The following is a 25,856-nucleotide window of genomic DNA, read 5'->3' as shown; positions in this document are numbered from 1 at the left end:
TAACAAACAACAATGGGCCCAATACAGATCCTTGAGGCACACCACTGGTCACCGGCCTCCAACCTGACAGACAATTATCCACTACCACTCTCTGGCCTCTCCCTTTCACCCAATGTTCAATCCATTTGACTATCTTAAAATTTATACCTAAAGACTGCACCTTCCTAACTAACCTTCCATGTGGTACCTTATCGAAGGCCTTATAGACAACATCCACATTCCTAGTCATTCCTAGTCACCTCTTCAAAAAATTCAATCAGATTGGCTAAACATGACCTTCCTCCCACAAATCCATGTTGAGTGCTCCTGATCAGACCCTGTCTATCCAGATGTTTATAAGTACTATCTCTAAGAATTTTCTCCATTAATTTACCTACCACAGACGTCAAACTTACAGGCCGATAGTTGCCAGGCTTCCTCCTTGAACCCTTTTTAAATAACGGAACCACATGCGCAATGCGCCAATCCTCCGGCACTATCCCCATATCTAATGACATTTGGAAATTACCACCAGAGCCTCTGCTATTTCCTCCCTCACTTTTCTCAATGTCCTGGGGAAGATCCCGTCTGGTCCCGGAGACTTATCCACCTTTATATTCTTCAAAAGCCTTAAAACTACACCTTTTGTAATCTCTATATTCCCCATATTTACCCAATTTGCTTTTTTTTATCTCACATCTCCCAATATCCTTCTCCTTAGTGAATACCGAAGAAAAGAAACTGTTCAATATCTCCCCCATTTCTCTGGGCTCCACACACAGTTTTCCGCTCTGATTTTTTAAGGGACCAATTTTGTCTCTAGCTTTCCTCTTACCATTAACATATTTGTAGAACTCTTTTGGATTAGTTTTCACCCTGCTTGCCATAGTTTTCTCGTACCTTCTTTTAGCTTTCCTAATTCCTCTCTTAAGATTCTTCTTACATTCAATGTATCTTTCAAACATCTCCTTAACTCCATGCTTCTTATATCTAATGTACGCCTCCCTTTTTCTTCGAACCAAGTTTCCAATATTCCTTGAAAACCACGGCTCTCTCAAACCTTTTGCCCCTCCTTTTAACCTAACAGGAACATAAAGCTTTTGCACTCTCAAAATCTGATCTTTAAAAGACTTCCATCTCTCTACTACATCCTGCCCATGAAACAAATTGTCCCAATGCACACCCTGCAAGTCCTTTCGCATCTCCTCAAATCTAGCTTTTCCCCAATCAAAAACCTCAATCCTTGGCCCTGATTTCTCTCTTTCCATAATGACATTGAAGCTGATGGCATTATAATCACTGGACCCGAAGTGCTCGCCAACACTAACCTCCGTCACTTGACCCATCCCATTTGCCAACAGTAGATCTAACACTGCTCCTTCTCTGATCGGCACCTCTACATATTGTTGTAAAAAACTATCTTGCACACATTTCACAAACTCTAACCCATCCATTCCTTTCACAGAATGTGTTTCCCAATCTATATGTGGAAAATTAAAATCTCCCATAATTACAACCCTGTGCTTATCACAAATATCTACTATCTCCCTACAGATTTGCTCCTCTAGGTCTCGGTCCCCTCCGGGTGGTCTATAATACACCCCTACAAGTGTAACCTCTCCTTTCCTACTCCTCAGTTCCACCCAAATAGCCTCCGTGGATGTGCCCTCTAATCTATCCTTCCTAGGCACCGCTGTAATATTTTCCCTGACAAGCAATGCAACCCCACCTCCTCTTGCCCCTCCGACTCTATCACACCTAAAACAACGAAACCCAGGGATATTCAGTTGCCAATCACATCCCTCCTGCAACCATGTCTCACTAATCGCTACCACATCATACTTCCAAGTATCAATCCACACCTTCAGCTCATCCACCTTTTTTACAATACTCCTGGCATTAAAATATATGAATTTCAGGGATTTCCCAATTTTTAATCCCTGTTTTCCCTCATCTTTAAGAACAACATTATTTACTTTTCCTGCTAATTGCCCTTCATCTTCTTCCAGAGCATTTCCCTTCTCTATCACCTGCCCATCCATATTCAAATACTTACTCCAAACTTTCTTTGTTTGCATTCTAACCTTTTCCTTACTGCTCTGTACTATTTTGTTCCCTCCCCCCAACCATTCTAGTTTAAAGGATCCTGAGTAGCCCTAGCAAATACCTCTGCCAGGATTCTGGTCCCCCTGGGATTTAAGTGTAACCCGTCCTTACTGTACAGGTCACATCTCCCCCAAAAAAGGTCCCAGTTATCCAGAAACTTAAAACCCTGCCCCTTACTCCACCCCTTCAGCCACGTGTTAATCCTCCACCTCATTCTATTTCTATTCACACTGTCACGTGGCACAGGGAGTAATCCAGAGATTACCCCCTTTGCGGTCCTTCTTTTTAACTCCCTACCTAACTGCCTGTACTCACTTTTTAGGACCTCTTCTCTAATTCTCCCTATGTCATTGGTACCTACATGTACCACGACCTCTGGCTCCTGTCCCTCCCACTTTAGGATATCTGGGACACGAGCAGCAACATCTCGGACCCGAACAATATAGTGGGCATCCCTGCCTTGTTGATCTGCTTAAGTTAAATTGTTTTGATATATATCCATTTACTGTCACTTTCGCCAATGGCCGCTTATATAATGCTTTAATCCAATTAATATATTTCTCTGGTAAGCTGAATTTTTGTAGTACTTTGAATAAATAATTCCATTCTACTCTGTCAAAGGCCTTCTCTGCGTCTAAAGCAACTGCTACTGTTGGAGCTTTATTTCCTTCTACTACATGAATTAAGTTAATAAATTTACAGATATTGTCTGTTGTTCGTCTTTTTTTAATAAATAGATTTACTATTTTTGGTACATAGTCGGCTAATCTGTTTGCTAATAGTTTAGCTATTATCTTATAATCTGTGTTAAGTAAAGATATTGGTCTATATGATGCTGGTGTAAGTGGATCTTTCCCTGTCTTTGGTATTACTGTAATTATTACTGTTTTACATGACTCTGGTAAGCTTTGTGTTTTATCAATCTGGTTGATTACTTCCAGAAGGAGAGGAATTAATAAATATTTAAATGTTTTATAGAATTCTATTGGGAATCCATCCTCTCCTGGTGTTTTATTGTTCAGTAGTTTTTTTATTATCTCCTGTATTTCTTCTATTTCAAATGGATTTGTTCATTTAATTTGTTCCTCTGTTTGTAATTTCGGTAGTTCAATTTTAGTTAAAAATTCATCTATTTTATCTTCTTTCCCTTCGTTTTCAGTTTGATATAGTTGTTCGTAGAATTCTCTGAAGTTTTCATTAATCTCCGTTGGATTATATGTGATTTGTTTGTCTTTTTTCCTTAATGCCAATACCATTCTCTTAGTTTGTTCTGTCTTAAGCTGCCATGCTAGAATTTTGTGCATTTTTTCTCCTAGTTCATAATATTTCTGTTTTGTCTTCATTATGTTCTTCTCCACCTTATATGTTTGTAGTGTTTCATATTTTATTTTTTTATCTGCCAATTCTCTTCTTTTAGTAGTGTCTTCCTTCATTGCTAATTCTTTTTCTATATTTGCTATTTCCCTTTCCAACTGCTCTGTTTCCTGATTGTAGTCCTTCTTCATCTTGGTTACATAACTTATTATTTGCCCTCTGATTGACGCTTTCATTGCGTCCCATAGTATAAACTTATCTTTCACTGATTCTGTATTTATTTCAAAGTACATTTTAATTTGTCGTTCAATGAATTCTCTAAAATCCTGCCTTTTAAGTAGCATGGAGTTTAATCTCCATCTATATATTCTTGGTATAGAGAATTCTTGTCCTCTAACTCTATTGTCAATAACAGTCCGATAATAGTCTAGCTTTATATTCCATTTTCCTAACTCTCTCTTGCATGTGAGCTGATAACAGGAATAGATCTATTCTTGAGTATGTTTTATGTCTGCCCGAATAATATGAATATTCCTTTTCCTTTTGGTGTTGTTTCCTCCATATATCCAAATGTTGCATTTCTTGCATCAATTTAATTATAAATTTGGTTACTTTGTTCTTTCTATTAATTTTTTTCCAGTTTTATCCATGTTTGAATCCAAATTAAGGTTGAAATCCCCTCCTATTAGTATGTTCCCTTGCGTGTTTGCTATCTTCAAAAAGATACCTTGCATAAATTTTTGATCTTCTTCATTAGGTGAATAAACATTGAGTAAATTCCAAAACTCCGAATATATCTGACATTTTATCATTACATATCTCCCTGCTGGATCTATTATTTCCTCTTCTATTTTGATTGGTACATTTTTACTGATTAATATAGCTACTCCTCTAGCTTTTGAATTATATGACGCTGCTGTTACATGTCCTATCCAATCTCTCTTTAATTTCTTGTGTTCCACTTCAGTTAAGTGTGTCTCTTGTATGAATGCTTTATCAATTTTTTCTTTTTTCAGTAAATTTAGCAGTTTCTTCCTTTTGATTTGGTTATGTATTCCATTAATATTTAAAGTCATATAGTTCAACATAGCCATTTCATACTTTGTTTATCTTTCCTTTCCGTTTTCTCATCACCACCTTCCCTTCTTATCCATTTCTGCTTTCTTTTTTTGAACACATTATAAGACAACATTTCTAAAACAAAATATTTCCATTATTCTCCTGTCTAAAATTCCTTTAACCCCACTATCCCCTCCCCTTCCTGAGTTGCCCTTTGTCCCTTGTCGGGCAACCACATCTCCCCTCTCCATTTGGATTTGCGAAATCATTCGCAAGAGTCAACTGATTTCGCAGTGACCGTAATTCTTCCCCACCCAGCCCCCTCCAGAAAAGATTTTAATCTTCATATATAACAAAGGTCACTCTCTTAATTCCCTCCTTACTTCCTTTCTTCCCTTACTTTCCCTTCTTAGTTCTTATCTATACTCTATTTTTTAAAAATATACATACACATATACACACACACACACACACACATATATATATATATATATTACACACATACATATAGTTTGTGGTCATTTTTGTTCTCGTTACATGTCTTCATCTCTCTGTCTGTTTTGTAGTTGTTCTGCAAATTTTCGTGCTTCCTCCGGATCCAAGAATAGTCTGTTTTGCTGCCCTGGAATAACTATTTTAAGTACCGCTGGGTACTTCAGCATAAATTTATATCCTTTTTTCCATAGGATCGCTTTTGCTGTATTAAACTCCTTCCTCTTCTTCAGGAGTTCAAAACTTGTATCTGGATAGAAAAAATTTTTTTGACCTTTGTATTCCAGTGGTTTTTTGTCTTCTCTTATTTTCTTCATTGCTTTCTCCAATATATTTTCTCTTGTTGTCTATCTTAGGAATTTTACTAGAATGGATCTTGGTTTTTGTTGTGGTTGTGGTTTAGGGGCTAATGTTCTATGTGCCCTTTCTATTTCCATTTCTTCCTGTAATTCTGGTCTTCCTAGGACCCTGGAGATCCATTCTTTTATAAATTCTCTCATATTCTTGCCTTCTTCATCTTCCTTAAGGCTCACTATCTTTATATTGTTTCTTCTATTATAATTTTCCATTATATCTATCTTCTGAGTTAACAGCTCTTGTATCTCTTTAACTTTTTTATTAGTTTCTTCTAATTTCTTTAAGTCATCTACTTCCATTTCTATGGCTGTTTCTCGTTCTTCCACCTTGTCCACTCTTTTTCCTATATCTGACATGATCATCTCTTATCCATTCATTTTTTCTTCTGTACTTTTTACTCTTCTTTTTATTTCACTGAATTCTTGTGACTGCCATTCTTTTACTGATTCCATATATTCTTTAAAAAAATATATCCATGTACTTGCCCTTCCCTTTATCTTCCATTTCTCTGTGTTCTTCCTCTTCTTCTTCTGAGTCCACTCCAGGATCTGTGTCCTTTACCTCTGTCTCTTCTGGTTTTCTTGTTGGTTTGTTTGTTTTATTTTGTTGGATATTTTTGGTCTTCTTATTTTTACTAGAAGTGTCTTGATGCTGGTCTTCTTCCTCTGGGTTGGTCATCTGTTGTTTCTTTGATTTCTTTTTAACTCTCTTCTTTCTTGTTCTCGTTATTTTCTATGTTCTCCTCTTGCTGCTTTGTTCTGGTTGTCAATTTCAGCTGTGGAGATCGACTCCTCAGCTGGACCCCCCTCCCATCAGTGTTATTTTTGTCTTGTGCATGCGCGGTTGCGCACTTTTGTTTGGCTCTGCGAGCCATTTATGTAGTCCTGAGCTCGGGGCTTCAACTGACCTGAGGGAGTGGGCTTCTCGCTCCACAGCGGGCCTCCTTGGACACGTAAGGCCTTCACCTTCTTCTTCCGACGTCTTTTCTTCTTCTCTTCTCCCCGTTGCTTTTGGCTTTTCTTTCTTCGCTGCCATTTTCTCCACACCTTTATTTTCACTTTATTTTAGTTTTTGTGTTTGTGCCTTTGTTTTTTCCCTGTTTTTTTTTTAAACTTTTCCGGAGAGGGCTGGAGTTCCCTGACCGGCCACTACTCCATCACGTGACTCCTCCGAGGTCAACCTTTAGGGTATCCTGCATGAAGACTCCCAAGTCCCTTTGCACCTCTGAATTTTCTCACCATCTAAAAACTAATCTGCCCGTCTATTTCTTCTACCAAAGTGCATGACCATACACTTACAGCAGGCAATTTTGTGTAATATTACGTTCCGTGCTATTACAAGTCAATAAAGGAATCTTGAGTCTGCTTTGCTAACTAGCACTGGCCGATATTGGTTAACCAAGCTTCCTCTGCCTCTAGAGTGAGGTCAAAGGTTAGCCTTGTTCTCAGTGAGCCCCGGATCAGCGGCAAGGTTATAGAAGGGTGGAGCAGGCTCGATGGGCCTAAATAGCCGACTCTTGCTCCTTGGGTTATGTTCTCTCGCTCTCCTCGATCAGGGAGACCATTCCCCCCCCCCCACCCCACCCTGCGCTGGCACTCTCCTACCTCGGCGGAAGGTGACCTCGCTGAACATCATCCAGGCGTCGGCAAAGTAGAAATGGCACCGCAAGGCCTGGCCCTGTCGCCCGCCCAGGGGCACCTTCACGAAGCGGGCGCTGGGATTCCTGTTGTCGTGGACCGTGGCGGTGGTGGCGGCGTCTGGATCCCAGGGGTCTACCGGGCTGGGCTTGAAGAAACAGTCCACCTTTCTGAAGACCTTCACATGATGGGTGAACATGTTGTTGCAATGTATCTGGGGGTGGGGAGAGAGGAGCAGGGAGACAGAGAGAAGGGAGAGAGAGAGCAGGGGGTGGAGGTCGAGAGAAAGAGAAGGGGAAGAGAGAGGGCAAGGGGAAGAAGGGGGAAAGAGAGGGTGGGGGGAGAGAAAGGGGTGGATGAGAGCGAGGGGGTACAGAGGGAGAGAACAGGGCAGAGGAGAAGAGGGGTGGGGAGAGAGGCAGCGGGGAGAGAGAGAGGTAGTGGAGAGGGTGGAGAGAGAGGTGGTAGTGGAGAGGATGGGGCAGAGGGAGAGGGGGTGAAGAGGAAGGGGGTGGGAAGAGTGAGGGGGTGGGGAAAAGGGGCGATGGAGAGAGAAAGGGGCAGAGGAGAGAGATGGGGCAGTAGAGAGGGGGCGGGGATAGATAGGGTGCAGGGGAAGTAGAGAGGGACAGGGCAGAGTGAGGGGATCAGTGGACAGAGGGGATGGCGAAAGCGAGAGAGAGTGGGGGGGATTTAGAGAGGGGCACGAGGGGGTGGGCGAGAGGGGATGGGAGAGAGAGAAAGGGATGGAGATAGAGGGGTGGGGTGAGAGAGAGTGGGGATGGGTAGAGAGAGGCAGATGGGGTGAAAGGAGGGGTTCCAACACAAAGGTCAGTTACCAGAAATGCTCACAGCAGAGAGGCCCTTCAGCCCACAGAATGTGGGCTGTCCACCTACCATTTCTGTATTTTGAGGTGAAACTGAATAATGTTCAGCACATCCTGAAACCCAACAGTGACTTGTCTAATTTTGGCTAACCCCCTCCCTCTGGTTCTACCTTCTCCCCTCGCTCCTGTGGTCTCTGTCTTGCCCCTTTCCCACTTTCTGCCGAAGACCTGATCACTCTTGGCCACTCTCCAACACCCCACCTCCCCCCTGCTTTTTTTAATGCTCGACCCTTGAAAACATCCCAGGTCGTATAGCTTCCCTCCTGAGACCCCGCCTCCCAACCCCCACCCCCCTCTTTCGGGTCCCCACCTTACCCTCATGTAGTCAAACGTGCTGAGCTGGTCAAAGTGGAACTCCACCACCACATGGTCGCTCCCCAGCGTGCGGTTCTCCCAGCCCACGTAGTCGTAGCCAGGCCACACCCGGAGCTCGAGGCTCTGAGTGAAGTCGTCCAGACCAAGGACCCCATCTGTCAGCTGCCCCAGACCCCCGTAGCGCAGCCTGTGGGTGGTGGGGGGAGAAAACAAAGGTGGAGATGGTGGTAACACTGAAGGAGGAACAGCAGCGGGGGGACCAGTGGGCGATTAGCTGTGGGTAATAGTGTGAGAGAGAGCATGAGTGCTGCAAGAGAGAGAATGAGAAAGAGAGAGAGGGCAAGAAAGAGAATGAGAGAGCTAAATAGAAAGGAGGGAGAGAGGGAGCATGAGAGAGAGCAAGAGGTTGAGGGAGAGCATGAGATAGAGTGCGAGAGAGCATGTGCATGCCTGAACCAGTGTGGACGTGAAGTGTCTATCAGTATTTACCTTCCCCAACTCATGACCTGCCCTCCACCCCTCCCTCCCGGCCTGTTACCTTCCGATTCGGCTCCCATCGTAGGTGGAGTCATTGAGGTTGACCGGTGGCAGACCCGAAATGTTCATCACATGACCCATGGGGATGGTGTAGGACTTCAGGCCGTCTGCGGAGGAGGGGGAGAGGTAGGTTACCACCGGTGAGGTGGGTCGGGTAACGAGCACGAGTACCCTGGCTGAATCCTGCCAGGCTGCTCCCAATGCCAAGGGCATGTCACTTCCACCAGGTCTCAGAGCGTGGACGACATCCGTGAATCAGGGGAAGGAGACCATTCGGCCCAGTGGGGATGTGGGTGTCCCATCCTCGAGGATGAGGCAGGAAAACCCAAAGTCAAGACTGAGAACTGCAGAAACACTCGACAGGTCAGGCAGCTTGTACAGAGAAGATGGCAAAACGTAGAAGAATGAGGGGAGATTTGATGGAGGTATTTACAATTATGAGGGGGACAGACAGAGTAAATGTAGGTCAGCTTTTTCCACTGAGGGTCGGTGAGATACAAACCAGAGAATATGGGTTAAGGGTGGGGTTCGGGTTTACAAGAGGTAGAGGGATGGGGTTCGGGGTTTACTAGGGGTAGAGGGATGGGGTTTGGGGTTTACAGTGAAAGGCCTCTGGGTTTCCAAGAGGTCGACACAACCACTCCCCTCACGAGTCCCCCACTCACCTTCCCAGGTACAGCCGTACAGCTCCACCCTCATGCACACGCTCATGACACGATCTGCCATCGGATAAAAACGCACGTAGCGGGCGATGATCGGTGGCCCCAGGTCCTTCAGCACCACGTCGTAGGGGTCGATGTTTCCGGTGATAACCTTGGTACGGGGGTGTGCGAGGGCAGGACAAGAGATTATCACGGGTGTCCCTGTGTGCGATACACTGCATCTCCTCCCCCAGACCCGTGCAGCAGGACAGAGAGACCGACACAGCGAGTTTCAGAGTTCAAAGTAGTACCAAGCAGCCAACATGGAACCATAGAACATTACAGCACAGAAACAGGACCCTCGGCTCTTCTAGTCTGTACCGAACTATTTTTCTGCCTCGTCCCACTCACCTGCACCCAGTCCGTAGTCCTCCATACCTGTCCCATTCATGTACTCTCCAAAATCTTAAAATTGAGCTGGCACTCACCACTTCAGCTTGTTGCACACTCCCACCGCTCTGTGTGTGACGAAGTTCCCCTAATGTTCCCACTAAATGTTAATGCAGATGAGGGTGAGGTGTTGCATTTTGGAAGGACAAACCAAGAAACGACGTATATAGTAAATGGTTGGTCACTGAGGAGTGCAGTAGAACAGAGGGACCTGGGAATACAGATACATAGTTCCCTAAAAGTGGCATCGCAGGTGGACAGGGTTGTAAAGAGAGCTTTTGGAATATTGGCCTTCATAAATCAAATATTGAGTATAGGAGTTGGGATGTGATGGTAAAGTTGTTCAAGACATTGGTGAGGCCAAATGTGGAGTATTATGTGCAGTTCTGGTCACCAAACTACAGGAAGGATATCAGTAAGTTTGAAAGTGTGCAGAGAAGATTTACTAGGATGTTGCTGGGTCTTCAGAAGTTGAGTTACCGGGAAAGATTAGGACTTTGTTTCCTAGAGTGTAGAAGAATGAGGGGAGATTTACAAAATGATGAGAGGCAGAGACAGAGTAAATGTAGGTCGGTTGTTTCCACAGACTGGAAGAGATAAATACGAGAGGACAAGGCTTTAGGGTGAAAGGGGAAAGGTTTAGAGGGAACTTCTTCACTCGAGAGTGGTGGGAGTGTGGAACGAGCTGCCTTCTGATGTGGTGAATGCGAGGTCACTCTTAACCTTTAAGAATAAATTGCCAGATAGGTGGATAGGAGAGGTCTGGAGAGTTATGGAATGTCTGCAGATCAGTGGGATTAGCTCAATGATGTTTCAACACAGACAAGGAGGGCTGAATGTTGCAGTGTTCTATGGAAATGGGTGGGAAAAAGGGGAAAAATGCCGAGGTGAGAGAGGGAGGCGGGAAGTTCTGGGAATGGAGAGGGAATGGGCCAGGGAACTGGAGGAAAGGAGGCAGAGGGATGGGAGGGTGTTACCGGAAATGAGAAGGTGATGTCTGGTTGGAGAGGGGAGTGGCTAGCATGGACATGTTGGGGCAAAGGGTTGGGGGGGTGATCGTTTGGGTTAGGTGGTGGGGGGGGATAGGGGGTGGGGGTGTATAGGAGTGGAAGCATTTGGGGGGATTGGGGATGGGGGGATAGGGATGGTGGGGATAAGAGGGTGGTGGTGTTGGGGGGTATAGGGGGTGGGGACTTTGGGGGTGGGTGAATTTGGGATGGTGGGATAGGGGTGGTGGGGATAAGAGGGTGGTGGTGTTGGGGGATAGGGGAATTTGGGGGATTGGGGGTGGTGGGATAGGAGTGGGGGACATTGTCAAGTTGGGTCAGGGAGTGGCGAGCATTTGGCTGGCCGTGGGAGCAACGGCCCCACTTCAGGAGCGCGACGGCAGCTGCGGCGTTCACGATGGTGCGGAAAGATCCCAAGCCCGCCCAGGTCACCTCGTTCCCTCTCCGGTCCCTCCACGTCTTCCATTCCTTGCCGTTGCGGCTGTAGTGGAGGCTGTAGTAGCGGGCATACTCGTTGCCGTGGCCGCGCGAGTGGCGGCCCTGTGTGCCAGCCAGTGTGACAAAGTGCAGCCGGCGCAGGTCCACCTGCAGGAACTCACTGGTCTGCCGCGACACTGTCTTGGCCGGGCACCAAGCCCCGTCCCCCTCCTCGGTCCCCAGCCTGCGGGGAGAGGCACCAAGAGCGACTCGTTCACGGTGTAACAGAACCCGCCTCACCCTCCCTCTCCAGAACTCCTCCAGCCCCACGGGAATGTGGCGAGGGGTGGAGGGGACCAAATCCAGCCCAGGACCAAAGATCTCTCTGCAACAATGCAACACCAACACTTCTTCTTCTCAACAAAATGCAACTCTGAATCCTGGGGGCTCCGGTTTTCTCCCACCATTCAAAATATACACGGGGGTGGGGTTTGGTGGTTTGTAGGTTAATGGGGTGTAATTGGGCAGTACAGTCTCATGGCCTGGAAGGGCCTGTTACTGTGCTGTATGTCTAAATTTTTAAAAATTAGATTTAAATTGTTAAAAATTGAAATTTGAATATTTATCTCCCCTTTTGTAAATTGTATTGGATCTTTGTTAATATGAATCTTAGTTTAATGTTGAAACTATACATGGTTTAATAAGTTAGTTTGGGTGGTTACAGGAACACAAATACATTTGCATTTTAAACACACAGTGGTTCTCTGAGATCTGAGATCGAAGACAAAGCCAGTTTGAGACATAAAAAGATGAAAAGGATTTATGATGGTTCTTGTAGGTATTGGAAACAATAGGTGTTAGTTCAGAAGCACCTGTGTAAATGCAGGCCATTTTACTTCTGAGGAAAGCAAACTTCTGGGAGACCTAAGTGGACTTGAACACTTTTAGCACATTCGTGTCAAAAGACTCTTTGAGCTTCAAAGACAGAAGGGACGTCACCTATCATGTGACATGGGAAATGGGAGAAATATTATTGAAATGAGAAACAAAGAATAATTTTTTTTAAAGTCAAAACTCCTGTGACACACAGGGGGTTGGAACCTTACGAAAGACAGGGTTGAATTACAGTAACCAGAATGGGTGCTGTTGTGCGTTACTCCGGGGAAAAGGGGAACACATATCAGTGGCTTTTGAAATAAGGAAGACAGACTTCGCTGAAGGACAGATCCCTACTGTGTCTATTTTTGTGTGGCCACTTTGCTTAACCATTGTCTAGGTTTGTAAATTCATCGTGCAAGAAAGTAGCCACATTCACTGTCTCTTTGAAAAGAGGGCAGATTCTTCGCGTGGAGAACAGATTTCAAAATCCTCAGTCAAGATTTGATCCTGGGAAGACAGGAATTGTATTCTGCTTTTCACAAGGAGGTACATTGGTGGCTCAAAAGATGGCCATTTCTACCTAAAGTATACCCCTCAAGACATCTCATCAAAAGAACTGTGAGTGAGGAGGCCTTCTGAACGTATGATGTTTAAAGGTGCTGTATAATTATTTCTGAACTGAGAATTTAAGACCTTCAAGCAAGGCTAAAACGATGCTGAAGTTTTAAAGATGGACTTTTCAGAGTGGGACTTTATATATACACACACACACACACACACACACACGCACACAACACACACATGCGCAAAGTGGGATTAATTTTAGAGATAAGTAAGAAATGTTATTGATAGTTTAATAGAAACTATTATTTTGAATTTACCATTGTCTGGTGAATTTTCCACTGCTGTTCCTGTGTTAGTGCTAACAAAATCCTTATAATCGCAAACAAAAATTTGCGCAAAGATTGGTGGTGCAGTTGACAGCGAGGAAGGCCTGCAAAGGGATCTAAACCAGCAGGAAAAATGGCAGATGGAATTTAAACTTCCTTTGTAAATTTTTAAATTTTATTTACAGCATTGTTGAAGCTTATTCTGGCCATTTAAACCTGTGCCGCCCAATTACACCCAAATTGACCTACAAACCTCATACGTTTTGAAGGGTGGGAGGAAACTGGAGCACCCGGGGAAAACCCACGTGGACAAGGGGAGAACATACAAACTCCTGACAGACAAACCTGCGCTGTAATAGGGTTGTGCTAACCATTATGTTAACAGTCACACCCAGACAATGCAGTCAAGTGTGAGGTGTTGAATTTTGGAAGGACAAGCCATCGTAGGACACACATGGTAAATGGTAGGACACAGGAGTGCGGTAGGACAAAGGGATCGGGGAATACAGGTGGACAGGGTTGCAAAGAGAGCTTTTGGCATATTGGCCTTCATAAATCAAATATTGAGTCTTGGAGTTAGGATGTTATGATAAAGTTGTACAAGACATTGGTGAGGATAAATTTACAGTATTGTGTACAGTTTTGGTCACCCTACTACAGGAAAGATATCAATATGATTGAAAGAGTGCAGAGATGATTTACTAGGACATTGCCTGGACTTCAGGAACTGAGTTACAGGGAAAGGTAAAACAGGTGAGGACTTTATTCCCTGGGTGTGTGGAAGAATGAGGGGAGTTTGATAGTGGTATACAAAATTATGAAGGGTATAGATGGAGTAAATGCTTTTTCCATTGAGGTTCGGTGAGGTACAAACCAGAGGACATGGGTTCGGGGGGGGTGGGGGGGGGGAAGGCAAAATATTCAGGGGAAACGTCTTTACCCAGAGAGGGTTGGGGGTGTGAGAGAGGGGTGAGGGTGTGGAATGAGCTGCCTGCTGAAGAATTTGGGCAGGTATATGATGGGAGGGCTATGGACTGGGTGCAGGTCAGTGGGACGAGGGAGAATACTAGTCCAGCATGGACTAGCTGGGCCAAAGAGCCTGTTTTGGTGCTGTAGTGTTCTATGGATCAGGCACGCCGACAGCCGAGGAGGTGTGGCACCCAACATTCCTGCACAGTAACAGGCCCTTCGGCCCACGATGTTGTGCTGACCCATGTAAGAAGTAAAACACGAAAGATACATAATCAACGTTTCAGGCTTGAGCTGGTAACGTCAAGGTATCAATGAAGGGGCTCAAGCCCAAAATGTTGGTAATGTACCTTTATCCTTGCTACATAAGGGACACTACACTGTTTGACCAGCAGACTTTGTCCAGCATTGTGTTTTTTAGCTGACCCATGTAAACCTACTCCACAACAATTTAACCCTTCCTACCTCACAACCCCCCCAGAACCCTCTATCCATCTTACATCCATTGCCTGTCTAAGGGTCTTTTGATTGACCTTATTGCTGTTGTACAGGTACAATCCTTTATCCGGATATCTAAAATCCAGAAAACTCCAAAAACCGGCATTTTTTTCCTGGTGCTGGTACAGTGGAGGGAGAGAGAGACGGCAGCGCGACTCGGCCGGGCAGGGAGGAGAGGGACTGCAGCCCGACTTGGGCGGGCGGGGGGAGGAGACGGCAGCGCGACTTGGGCGGGCGGGGGGGGGGGGGTGGGAGGGGAGAGAGAGCAGCGCGACCTGGGTGGGCAGGGGGGGAGGGGAAAAAGAGACGCCAGCATGATGCGAAGGGGTTGGATACGGCAGCATAATTCGGGTGGGCTTAAATCTGAGGCAGCTGGTTTTTGTTCTGAAATCCGGAAAAATCCAAAATTCGGAGCACACGGTCCCCCAGGGGTTCCGGATAAAGGATTGTGCACCTGTACCAGCCTCCACCCTTGGCAATGCTTTCCAGGCACCCACCATTCCCTGTGTAAAAAAAAACTTATCTCTGACATCTCCCCTGAACTCTCCTCCCCTCACCGTAAACAGATGTCCTCTGGTATTTGCTAGCGTCACCCTTGGAATAAGGTGCTGGCCGCCCACCTCCCGATCCAAGCCCCTCTTAATCTTATGTCTGGAGAGACAAGTTGGGTTAAGGGGCCCCACTTCCATGCTGTGAAGCTTTACGGCTCCGGACAGAACCACGGAAAATAATCCACGTACAGGGCGCCCCAATTCCGAGGCTCAACATTCTGATCCATACATCTCAGGAGCTCTGCTACATCGCTATCTCCCATCACCTCCCTTTGAACCTTCACTTTTAAATTGCCATAATCTGTCACAAAGCAGGGCCATGACGGTGAGGATTTACGAGACCTGACTTGGAGCATTTAAGAAAGGATCTGTTGATGTTAGAGAACTTCCTCTGAACCCTCTCCAAGATGATTCCAGGAATGAAAGGGTTATATGAGGAGTGTTTGACAGCTCTTGTCCTGTACTCGTTGGAATTTAGGAGTATGAGGGGGGGATCTCATTGAAACATTTCTAATTTTGAAAGGTGTGGATAGAGTAGATGTCGAAAGGTTGTTCCCCACGGTGGAACAGTCCAGGACAAGAGGGCACAACTTTGGGATTGAAGGGCATCCACTTAGAATAGAGATTCAGAAGGATTTCCAGAGGGTGGTGAATCTGTGGAATTTGTTGCCAGAGGCAGTTGTGGAGGCCGGGTCATTGGGTGTATTTAAGGCAGAGGTTGACGGGTTCTTGATTAGCCAGGGGCATCAAAGGTGATGGGGAGAAGGCCGGGCAGTGGGGCTGAGTGGGAAAATGGATCAGCTCATGGTTACATGGTGGGGCAGACTCAATGGGCTGAATGGCCTATTTTTGCTCCTATATCTTATGGTCTAATGGCCTTATGGATTTATAGCCATCCATTCATCCACTGTCTTTGGGAACCCAAGCTCCAACAAGGAGAATGGGCAAACTCCACAGAGACAGCAGTAGAGGCAGGGATCAAACTAGGGTCACTTGAGGCAGCGGCTCTGCCGGTCGTGCACCCACCCTCCCCCAACCCCAAGACCAGAGCTTTTGTCTCAGCCCCCAGCTGACCAGGGCGTAGGAGGCTTTTGGAGACTCGGGTTTTGGTTCTCGGACAGGGGGAAACGTGGGGGGAGGGTCCTCACCTGCCGTATTTCGCCGCGGTGGACTCAGACCACATACTGGAAGCCATGATGTCCTCGTCCCTGATGATGGAGTCCTGCATGCCCAGGGCAAACCGACACTGCTCTGGGGAGAGAGGGGCAGGGTTAGGCAGGCAGCAAGAGTGGTGGGGATCAGGAGGAAGGTGGGGGGGGGGTTGTGGGGGAAGCACATCGAGTCAAGGTGGGAAGAGAGGTGTCAAGAGGAGCCAAGGGAAAGGGAGGGCTTGGGAGGAGGTGTGGGGAGGGATTGAGGACAGAGGGAGGAGTAGGAGAGGATAGAGGGAAGGGAAAGTATTAGAGGAAGGAGAGGGGGAGCAGATAGAGGGGAGGGAACTGTGTGTGGGGGGGGGAAGGGAGAACGGGGAAAGGAAGGAAGTTGGAGAGAAACAGGGATAGGGTTGGGAGTCAGGAAGGGAATTATGGAATAGGGGGAGGAAAGAGGAATGGGGAGAGGGTGCAGATAGGAGGGGGTTAATTAACCCCCAAAAAAACCCCAGAATGGTCTGATTAAAATAAATCGCTGATGAGGTTTTCCAGACTTGGGAAGCTTTGCCTCGACAGCAGAGAAGGTTTTGTTAAGGGATGACCTTTGGGGCAGTGATGCAGAGGCGGGGAGAGGCCGAGGGCACTGGAGTGGAACAAGTTCAATGACAACTCAGTGGAATCCTGGGCGCACATGAACCGAGATACATCGAGGAAGATCACTCTGCAAGCAGTCCAGCTCGTCAGCTTGTATGTAGTACAGCGTAGTGCACTAATTTCACCAACGATTGGCTTTGTGCACAGAAAGATCCCAGTAATAGCAAGTGGCGAAACAAGCAGAAGGTCCAGTGCAGTGGCAGGATAAACCTTGAGCTCTGGACATGGGGGACAACTGCCCCATGACCTTTCTCTGACAGACGGGGAGGGGGACGGCAGCCATGACCCCCTCTCTCTTCTTTCCGACGCAGGAAGATCCCAGGCCACAACAGGGCGGGGAGCCAGTTGGGACACAGGGAGCACTGCAGTCCTAGACCCGAGGTGCAGTCTTTCTCCCCCACCCCTCCCCGAAACTGACCAGCGGCGCATCATGGGGCAGCGGACATTCCAGGTCCCACAGATCTTCCCATCTGGAGAGTCGGCAGCAAGGGGAAAAAAATCAGCTTGGGCAGGGGAAGAGAAAACAGCCACAGGAAGGAGATAACACGCACACAGAAATGCTGGGGAACTCAGTTGGTCTCACAGTGTCCATTAGAGGTAAAGATATATCACCGACGTTTCAGGCCTGAGCCCTTAAATGTTTTAAAATTTAATTAAGGCGTACAGCACGGTAACCAGCCATTTTGGCCATGAGTCCGTGCCGTCCAATTTACACCCCACTAACCTACAATCCCCGGTATGGTGGGAGGAAACCGGAGCCCCCCCACCGGGGTAAACCTACACAGACACGGGGAGAACGCTGGATTCGAACCCCGGTCCCGAGTACTGGTGCTGTAATGGTGTTGCGCTAACCACTACGCCAACCAGATCTCCAAGGTAAAGTCAGACCCCTGGAATCCGGCGTGTACAGGGATTGGCAGATGCCGCATAAGCGAGTTTTCTGGTTGCTTGAGACTGTGTGTTGTGTGAATGGAGAACTAATGGCAAGGCGTGCTAATTTTAAACTTCCAGGCTTTTTTTTTTAAACCCTTTTTTGTTGCTGGTTACTTGAATGAAAGGCTGGGCAGAAGAAGTGGGGGGAGGGGGTGCAGGAGTCCAGACCAATAGACAAAAGGTATTAATTGGATAAGAGGCTCTGCGAAACAGGAGAGGCCAACAATGTCAATGTTGTCCGTCCAGTTGGAGGGAATGAGACGGAAGATGAGGTGTCGTTCCTCCAATTTGCAGTCTTGTACTCCATGAGACCATTGGACTTCATAAATCAAAGTATTGAGTACAGGAGCTGGGAAGTTATGGTAAAGTTGTATAAGACATTGGTGAGGCCACATTTGGAGAATTGTGTGCAGTTTTGTTCACCGAACTACAGGAAAGATATCATTAAGATAGAAAGAGGGCAGAAAAGATTTACTAAGATGTTGCCCAGACTCCAGGGACAGAGTTACAGGGAAAGGTTAAACAGATTAGCACTTTATTCCCTGATGTAGAAGAATGAGGGGAGATTTGATTGAGGTATTTAAAATGATAAGTAAATGTAGGTCGGCTTTTTCCACTGAGGGTGGGTGAGGTACAAACCAGAGGGCACGGGTTAAAAGTGAAAGAGGAAAGGTTTAGGGGGAACTTCTTCTCACAGTTAGGGGTGGGGGTGTGGAACGAGCTGAAGTGGTGAACGTGGGCTCAATTTTAAAATTTAAGATGAATTTGGACAGGTACATGGATGGGAGAGGTCTGGAGGGCTATGGACTGGGTGCAGGTCAGTGGGACTAGGCAAAAAAAATGGTTCGGCACAGACTCGAAGTGGCCTGTTTTCTGTGCTGTAATATTCCATGGACAGACATGACAGCAAGAGAGTGGGACGAGGAATTGAAATGCGTGGCCACTGGGAGATTCACGCTATTGGGTGCTAGGAGAGACCACAACAGGAGCAGTAAATGACCCCTGCAGAGAAACAAGTGAAGTGAGGGTGGGAGTTCCCTGTGGCCACTGGGTGGCAGTACAGGACCATTCTGAAACACCAAGGTTTTTCTATCAACGTTTAGGGTTTCTGAAAGTCAAAGGTTCCTTTTATTGTGACGCAATAATACATTAAAAATGTAATATATAGGAGATACTTTGCTTTTTGTCCAACCTGAGGCAAACAAAGAGCTGCTGTGAGCATTGCCCCTAACCATAGGAGAAAGAGATGGAAAAGAGAGTCCCTTCAGAGTCACTGAGTGTCCATGGATTTCCTCCAGCTGCTCCTGTGGCCTCTGCGTCCCATCCGTCCGCTGCCCGAGCTACAGATCTAGGGCGGCACGGTTGGTGTAGCGTGATGCCTTTACAAGTGCCAGCAATCGGGACCGGGCCTGGCTGTCTGTACAGAGTTTGCACGTTCTCCCTGTGTCTGCATGGGTTTTCCCGGCGGGGGGGCTCCGGTTTCCTCCCACCCTTAAAAAACGCACTAGGGTTGTAGGTCAATTGGGCGGCATGGACTCATGGGCTGAATAGCCTGTTATTATGCTGTATGTCTAAATTTTTTTAAAATCCAAACCTCCGACAAGATTGGGAAGCTTTGAGGAAGTCACGTGATGGAGTAGTGGCCGGATGGTGAACTCCAGCCCTCTCCAGAAAAGTTGAAAAAACTAAAGGAAAGCACAAAGGCACAAAAATAAAAATTAAAGTAAAGTGAATATAAAGGTGGAAAGAAGATGGCGACGAAAAAAGAAAAGTCGAAACTAACGGTAAGAAGAGAGGAAGAGAAGACAACGGAAGAAGAAGAAGGCCTTACCTGCTCGAAGAGGCCCGCGGTGGAGAGAGAAACCCGCTCCCTCAGGTCGGTAGAAAGTGGACTACAAAAATGGCTCGCTGAGCCGAGTAAAAGTGCGCAACCGCGCATGCAAAAAAAACACACCGACGGGAGGGGCGACCAGCTGGGGAGTCGATCTCCACAGCCGGCAATGACAGCTACAGAACAGCAGCAGCAAGAGGAGAACATAGAAGACAACGAAAACAAGAAAGAAGAGAAGAAAAAGAAAACAAAGAAACAACAGATGGCCAACCCAGAGGAAGAAGAAGAGTACAGTGAAATGGAAGAAGAAGGGAAAGGCAAGACAATGGATATACTTTCTCTTATTAAAGAATACATGGACTCATTTAAAGAATGGCAAGCACAAGAATTTAGTGATTTAAGAAGAATAAACAGTACAGAAGAGAAAGTGAATAAAATAGATAAGACCATATCAGAAATAGGAAAAAGAATGGACAAGGTGGAAGAACGAGAAGCAGCAGTAGAAATGGAGGAAGAGGACTTAAAAAAGAAATTAGAAGAATCTAATAAAAAAGTTAAAGAGACACAAGAGCTGTTAGCTCAGAAAATAGATATAATGGAAAATTAGAATAGAAGAAATAATATAAAGATAGTGGGCCTTAAGGAAGATGAAGAAGGCAAGAATATGAGAGAGTTTATAAAAGATTGGATCCCCAGGATCTTAGGATGTCCAGAACTACAGCAAGAAATGGAAATAGAAAGGGCACATAGAGCATTAGCCTTTAAACCACAACCACAACAAAAGCCAAGATCCATTTTAGTAAAATTCCTAAGATATACTACAAGAGAAAAGGTACTGGAGAAAACAATGGAGAAAGTAAGAGAGGACAACAAGCCACTGGAGTACAAAGGGCAAAAAAAATTTATTTATCCAGATATAAGTTTTGAACTCCTGAAGAAGAGAAAGGAGTTCAATACAGCAAAGCCGATTTTATGGAAGAAAGGGTATAAATTTATACTAAAGCATCCAGCGGTATTGAAAATATTTATTTCAGGACAGCAAAACAGACTATTCTCGGATCCAGAGGAAGCACGAAAATTTGCAGAACAATTACAAAATAGACTGAGAGATGAAGACGTGTAACGAGAGTACAAAAGACTGCGAACTAAAAAGACGTGTGTATAGGACTATATACATATATAATACATATATTACATAAGTGTATGTGCATTTAAAAGAAAATATATAGTGTATAGAGAAGAATTAATGAGGGAAAAAAAGGGGAAGAGAGGAGTAAAGAGAGAATTTAGAGAGTGACCTTTTTTGTATATAAAAATTGAAATCTTTTCTGGGGGGTGCTGGGTAGGGAGAAATTACGGTCACTGCAAAATCAGTTGATACTTGCGAGTGAATTCGCAAATCCAAATGGAGAGGGGAGATGTGGTTGCCCGACAAGGGATAATGGGCAACTCAGGAAGGGGAGGGGACAATGGGGTTAAAGAAATATTAGGTAGGAGAATAAGGGGAATGTTTGATGTGTTAAAAATGTTGTCTTATAAACTGTTCAAAGAAAGAAAGCAGAAATGGATGAGAAGGAAAGGTGATGATGAGGAAACGGAAGGGAAAGATAAACAAAGTATAAAATGGCTACATTAAACTATATGACTTTAAATATTAATGGAATACATAACCAAATCAAAAGGAAGAAACTGCTAAATTTACTGAAAAAAGAAAAAATTGATATTGCATTTGTGCAAGAAACACACTTAAATGAAGTGGAGCACAAGAAATTAAAGAGAGATTGGATAGGACATGTAACGGCAGCGTCATATAACTCAAAAGCTAGAGGAGTGGCTATATTAATCAGTAAAAATGTACCAATTAAAATAGAAGAGGAAATAATAGATCCAGCAGGAAGATATGTAATGATAACATGTCAGATATCTTCAGAGTTTTGGAATTTACTTAATATATATTCGCCTAATGAAGAAGATCAAAAATTTATGCAGGATATTTTTCTGAAGATAGCAGATACGCAAGGGAATATATGAATAGGAGGTGATTTCAATCTTAATTTGGATTCAAACATAGATAAAACCGGGAAAAAAATTAACAGAAAGAATAAAGTAACCAAATTTATAATTAAATCGATGCAAGAAATGCAACTTTTGGATATATGGAGGAAACAACACCCAAAGGAAAAGGAATATTCATATTATTCGGATAGACATAAAACATATTCAAGAATAGATTTATTCCTGTTATCAGCTTGTATACAAGATAGAGTTAGAAAAACAGAATATAAAGCTAGAATATTATCGGACCATTCACCCTTGATATTGACAATAGAGTTAGAGGATATCCCTCCAAAAATGTATAGATGGAGATTAAACCCCATGCTACTTAAAAGACAGGATTTTAGAGAATTCATAGAAAGACAAATTAAAATGTATTTTGAAATAAATACGGAGTCAGTGAAGGATAAGTTTATATTATGGGACGCAATGAAAGCGTTCATCAGAGGGCAAATAATAAGTTACGTAACTAAGATGAAGAAGGATTACAATCAGGAAACAGAACAGTTGGAAAAGTAAATAGCAGATATAGAGAAAGAATTAGTAAGGAAGGAAGACACTACTAAAAGAAGGGAATTGGTAGATAAAAATAAAATATGAAACATTTCAAACATATAAGGTGGAGAAAAATATAATGAAGACAAAGCAGAAATATTACGAACTAGGAGAAAAAACGCACAAAATTCTAGCGTGACAGCTTAAGACAGAACAAACTAAAAGAATGGTATTGGCATCAAGGAAAAAAGACAAACAGATCACATATAATCCAATGGAAATTAATGAAAATTTCAGAGAATTCTACGAACAATTATACCAAACTGAAAATGAAGGGAAAGAAGGCAAAATAGATGAATTCTTAACTAAAATTGAACTACCGAAATTACAAACAGAGGAACAAAATAAATTAATAGAACCATTTGAAATAGTAGAAATACAAGAGACAATAAAAAATCTGCCGAATAATAAAACACCAGGAGAGGATGGTCTCCCAATAGAATTCTATAAAACATTTAAAGACTTATTAATTCCTCCCCTCTTGGAAGTAATCAACCAGATTGATAAAACACAAAGCTTACCAGATTCGTGCAAAACAGCAATAATTATAGTAATACCAAAGGCAGGGAAAGATCCACTTGCACCAGCATCATATCGACCAATATCTCTACTTAACACAGATTACAAGATAATAGCTAAATTATTAGCAAACAGATTAGCTGATTATGTACCAAAAATAGTAAGTCTAGACCAAACTGGATTCATAAAAAAAAGATGAACAACAGATAATATTTGTAAGTTTATTAACTTAATTCATGCAGTAGAAGGAAATAAAACTCCAACAGTAGCGGTTGCTTTAGACGCAGAGAAGGCCTTCGACAGAGTAGAATGGAATTATTTATTCAAGGTACTACAAAAATTTAGTTTACCAGAGAAATATATTAATTGGATTAAAGCATTATATAAGGGGCCATTGGCAAGAGTGACAGTAAATGGATATGTATTAAAACATTTTAACTTAAGCAGATCAACAAGACAGGGATGCCCACTATCGCCCTTATTGTTCGCGTTGGCCATAGAACCACTTGCAGAACTGATAAGAACAGAAAATAAAATAAAAGGGATAAAAATAAAAGGCAAGGAATACAAAATCAGTTTATTTGCAGATGATGTTATAGTATACCTAACGGAACCAGAAACATCAATAAAAGAATTACATAAGAAATTGAAGGAGTATGGAGAAGTGTCGGGATACAAGATTAATGCAAGTAAAAGTGAAGCAATGCCAATGAATAATGCGGATTTCTCAAAATTCAAGAAAGAATCACTGTTTAGATGGCAAATGCAATCAATACGATACCTAGGTATACAAATAAATAAAAACCTCAGCCATCTATATAAACTTAATTATTATCCACTAATGAAAAAAATACAGGAAAATTTAGAGCATTGGAAAGACTTACCATTAACACTAATAGGAAGGATAAACTGTATTAAAATGAACTTTTTTCCAAGGATACAATACCTATTTCAGGCACTGCCAATACACTTGACAGAAAAATTCTTTAAGGAGTTAAAGAAAATAATAAGGAAATTTTTATGGAAAGGGGGGAAACCGAGGATAGCACTAGATAAATTAACAGAATGGTATAGACAAGGAGGCTTACAACTGCCAAATTTTAAAAATTATTATAGAGCCGCACAATTAAGATATCTATCAGATTTTTACCAAACAAAAGAAAAGCCAGATTGGACTTAATTAGAGCTAGACAAAATAGGGGAGAAGATACCTGAACATATATTATATAAATGAGATGAAAAATTGGTAAAACATAGGAATTCTCCAGTATTCCACCATTTGCTTAATATTTGGAAGAAGATTCATGTAGAAAGAAATAAAACAAACTACCAATTATCAAAACTAATACTGACGCAAAATCAGCTAATCCCTTTTACGGTAGATAACCTGTCTTTTAGAGAATGGGAGAAAAAAGGGATTAAAAGAATAGAAAATTGTTTTTCGGGGAATAAACTATTATCCTTTGAACAAATGAAGGATAAATATAATATAACTCAAGATACAGTGCTGGCATATTACCAATTGAAATCCTATTTAAAGGATAAATTGGGAAGTAGTCTGAAGTTACCAGAAGGAAGCACTTTTGAATATCTGATTACAGACACAATGATAATTAAAAAATTTATAACAAACATGTATATCAAATTACAAGAAAAGGAGAATGAAGAAATAAATGATAAAACTAAACAAAAGTGGGAACAAGATCTAAACATAAAGATAAAAAAGGAAACATGGGAGAGGTTATGTTTAGGAACTATGAGAAATACAATAAATACGAGATTACGTATGATACAATATAATTGGATACATAGGTTAAATATCACTCCTCAAAAGTTAAATAAATGGGATCCAACAGTATCTGACAGATGTTTTCGTTGTAAAAAAGAAATAGGAACAACAATTCATGCAATCTGGACTTGTGAAAAGGTGAAAAAATTTTGGGAAGATCTAAACCAGATATTAAATAAAATTACAGAAAGCAATATACCAAAAAACCCAGAGATCTTCCTCCTAAGTAACATAAAAAATAAAGAATTTGGACTTGATTTGGAGGGTGTACAAAAAAGATTTGTTAAGATAGCCCTAGCGGTAGCAAAAAAATGTATTATGTCAAACTGGAAATTAGAAGATAATTTGAAAATACAGCAATGGTATATAGAAATGAATAAATGTATTCCATTAGAAAAAATAACATATAGTTTAAGAAATAATTTAACATTATTTGAACAAATATGGGAGCCGTACATGGAATATAATAGAGAAAACCTACCGGACATCTATCACCTAAAATGACAAAAGGAAAAGAGAATGGAAAGAATTGACTCAGTGGAAGTTTTTGTTCGTTAATGTTGAGTGACAACATTGTTTGATGGTTTTGATGTATCTTGGACACAGAGTTTTGAATGGATGGAGGGGGAGGTAGGGGGGAGGGGAGGAGGGAGGGGGGACAAAACGACACTGTATATATTTGAAAGGAGAAATGTGTATATATTGAATAATGTGATCTAAAGTGTGAAAAATAAAAAATTTAAAAAATAAAAAAAATTGGGAAGCCTGAAGCCTTTCTTCCTCTTGGCACTATCTCAAAATCCCGGCTCCTCTACCTGGTTCCCATGGGCCCATCTCCAGCAGCCCGTGCAGGTCCCCTGACCGCAAGTCACCCGCAGCCTCTGTTGGTCCCTCAGCCCCTGTGGGCCCCTCGCTGGTCCACCACTGTGCCCACCACCCAGTAGGAGGGCACCGTTTCTGGTGCCTTGTGAACCCCCCCTTTGCCTCGAACTAGCAAGCAAGTCCCACAAGCTGCTTTCAGGTGCACGGACGCAGATAATGCGCCGGCAGACGTGGCAGGGGGGAGTGCTGCTGGGACATTCAGGTGGTCGCGGAGAAGATGCCTTTCTGTTTCCTGAACAGGAAAGACGCATCCTGAACAGGAGAGATGCTCCTGTGGACTGTGGCCGTAGTCCCACTGCTGCTTTCAGGTGCAATGGGGGATTCTCTGAGCCGGAGAATATACCTACAGGAGGAGGGTTAGGTCAGTGCTCCTCCTGGCCAGGTTCTCCACTTTCAAGGTGGCTACCCAACAGCCACATTGGGGTAGAATAAGCAGCTTTAAATCGGGGTATTTTGGCCACCTGAGAGTGTTTACAGAGACAGGCCCTTCAACCCGTCCATC

At 43.6% G+C, this 25,856-nt stretch overlaps 1 protein-coding gene across 7 annotated transcripts in view; it reads right to left on the bottom strand.

The window, feature by feature from the left end:
- LOC138754708 (discoidin domain-containing receptor 2-like) overlaps positions 1-25,856 on the bottom strand; it is a 126,154-nt gene that overhangs the window by 49,311 nt on the left and 50,987 nt on the right. For 5 of the 7 annotated variants that reach the window (XM_069919424.1, XM_069919425.1, XM_069919426.1 and 2 more), the window contains 6 exons: positions 16,134-16,236; positions 11,214-11,442; positions 9,349-9,496; positions 8,685-8,790; positions 8,147-8,333; positions 6,912-7,158 (listed from right to left, as the gene is read on the bottom strand). In XM_069919424.1, coding sequence (XP_069775525.1) covers positions 6,912-7,158; positions 8,147-8,333; positions 8,685-8,790; positions 9,349-9,496; positions 11,214-11,442; positions 16,134-16,236 — 1,020 coding nt within the window. Of the gene's footprint in view, positions 1-6,911; positions 7,159-8,146; positions 8,334-8,684; positions 8,791-9,348; positions 9,497-11,213; positions 11,443-16,133; positions 16,237-25,856 lie in introns of those variants that run through there. The other 2 variants (XM_069919427.1, XM_069919429.1) reach the window with 2 other exon arrangements.

The sequence above is a fragment of the Narcine bancroftii genome, chromosome 2, assembly GCF_036971445.1.
Source record: "Narcine bancroftii isolate sNarBan1 chromosome 2, sNarBan1.hap1, whole genome shotgun sequence".
Taxonomy (NCBI): Eukaryota; Metazoa; Chordata; class Chondrichthyes; order Torpediniformes; family Narcinidae; genus Narcine; species Narcine bancroftii.
Note: the sequence above shows the minus strand (reverse complement) of the source record. Positions and strands in the feature narration are given on the sequence as shown.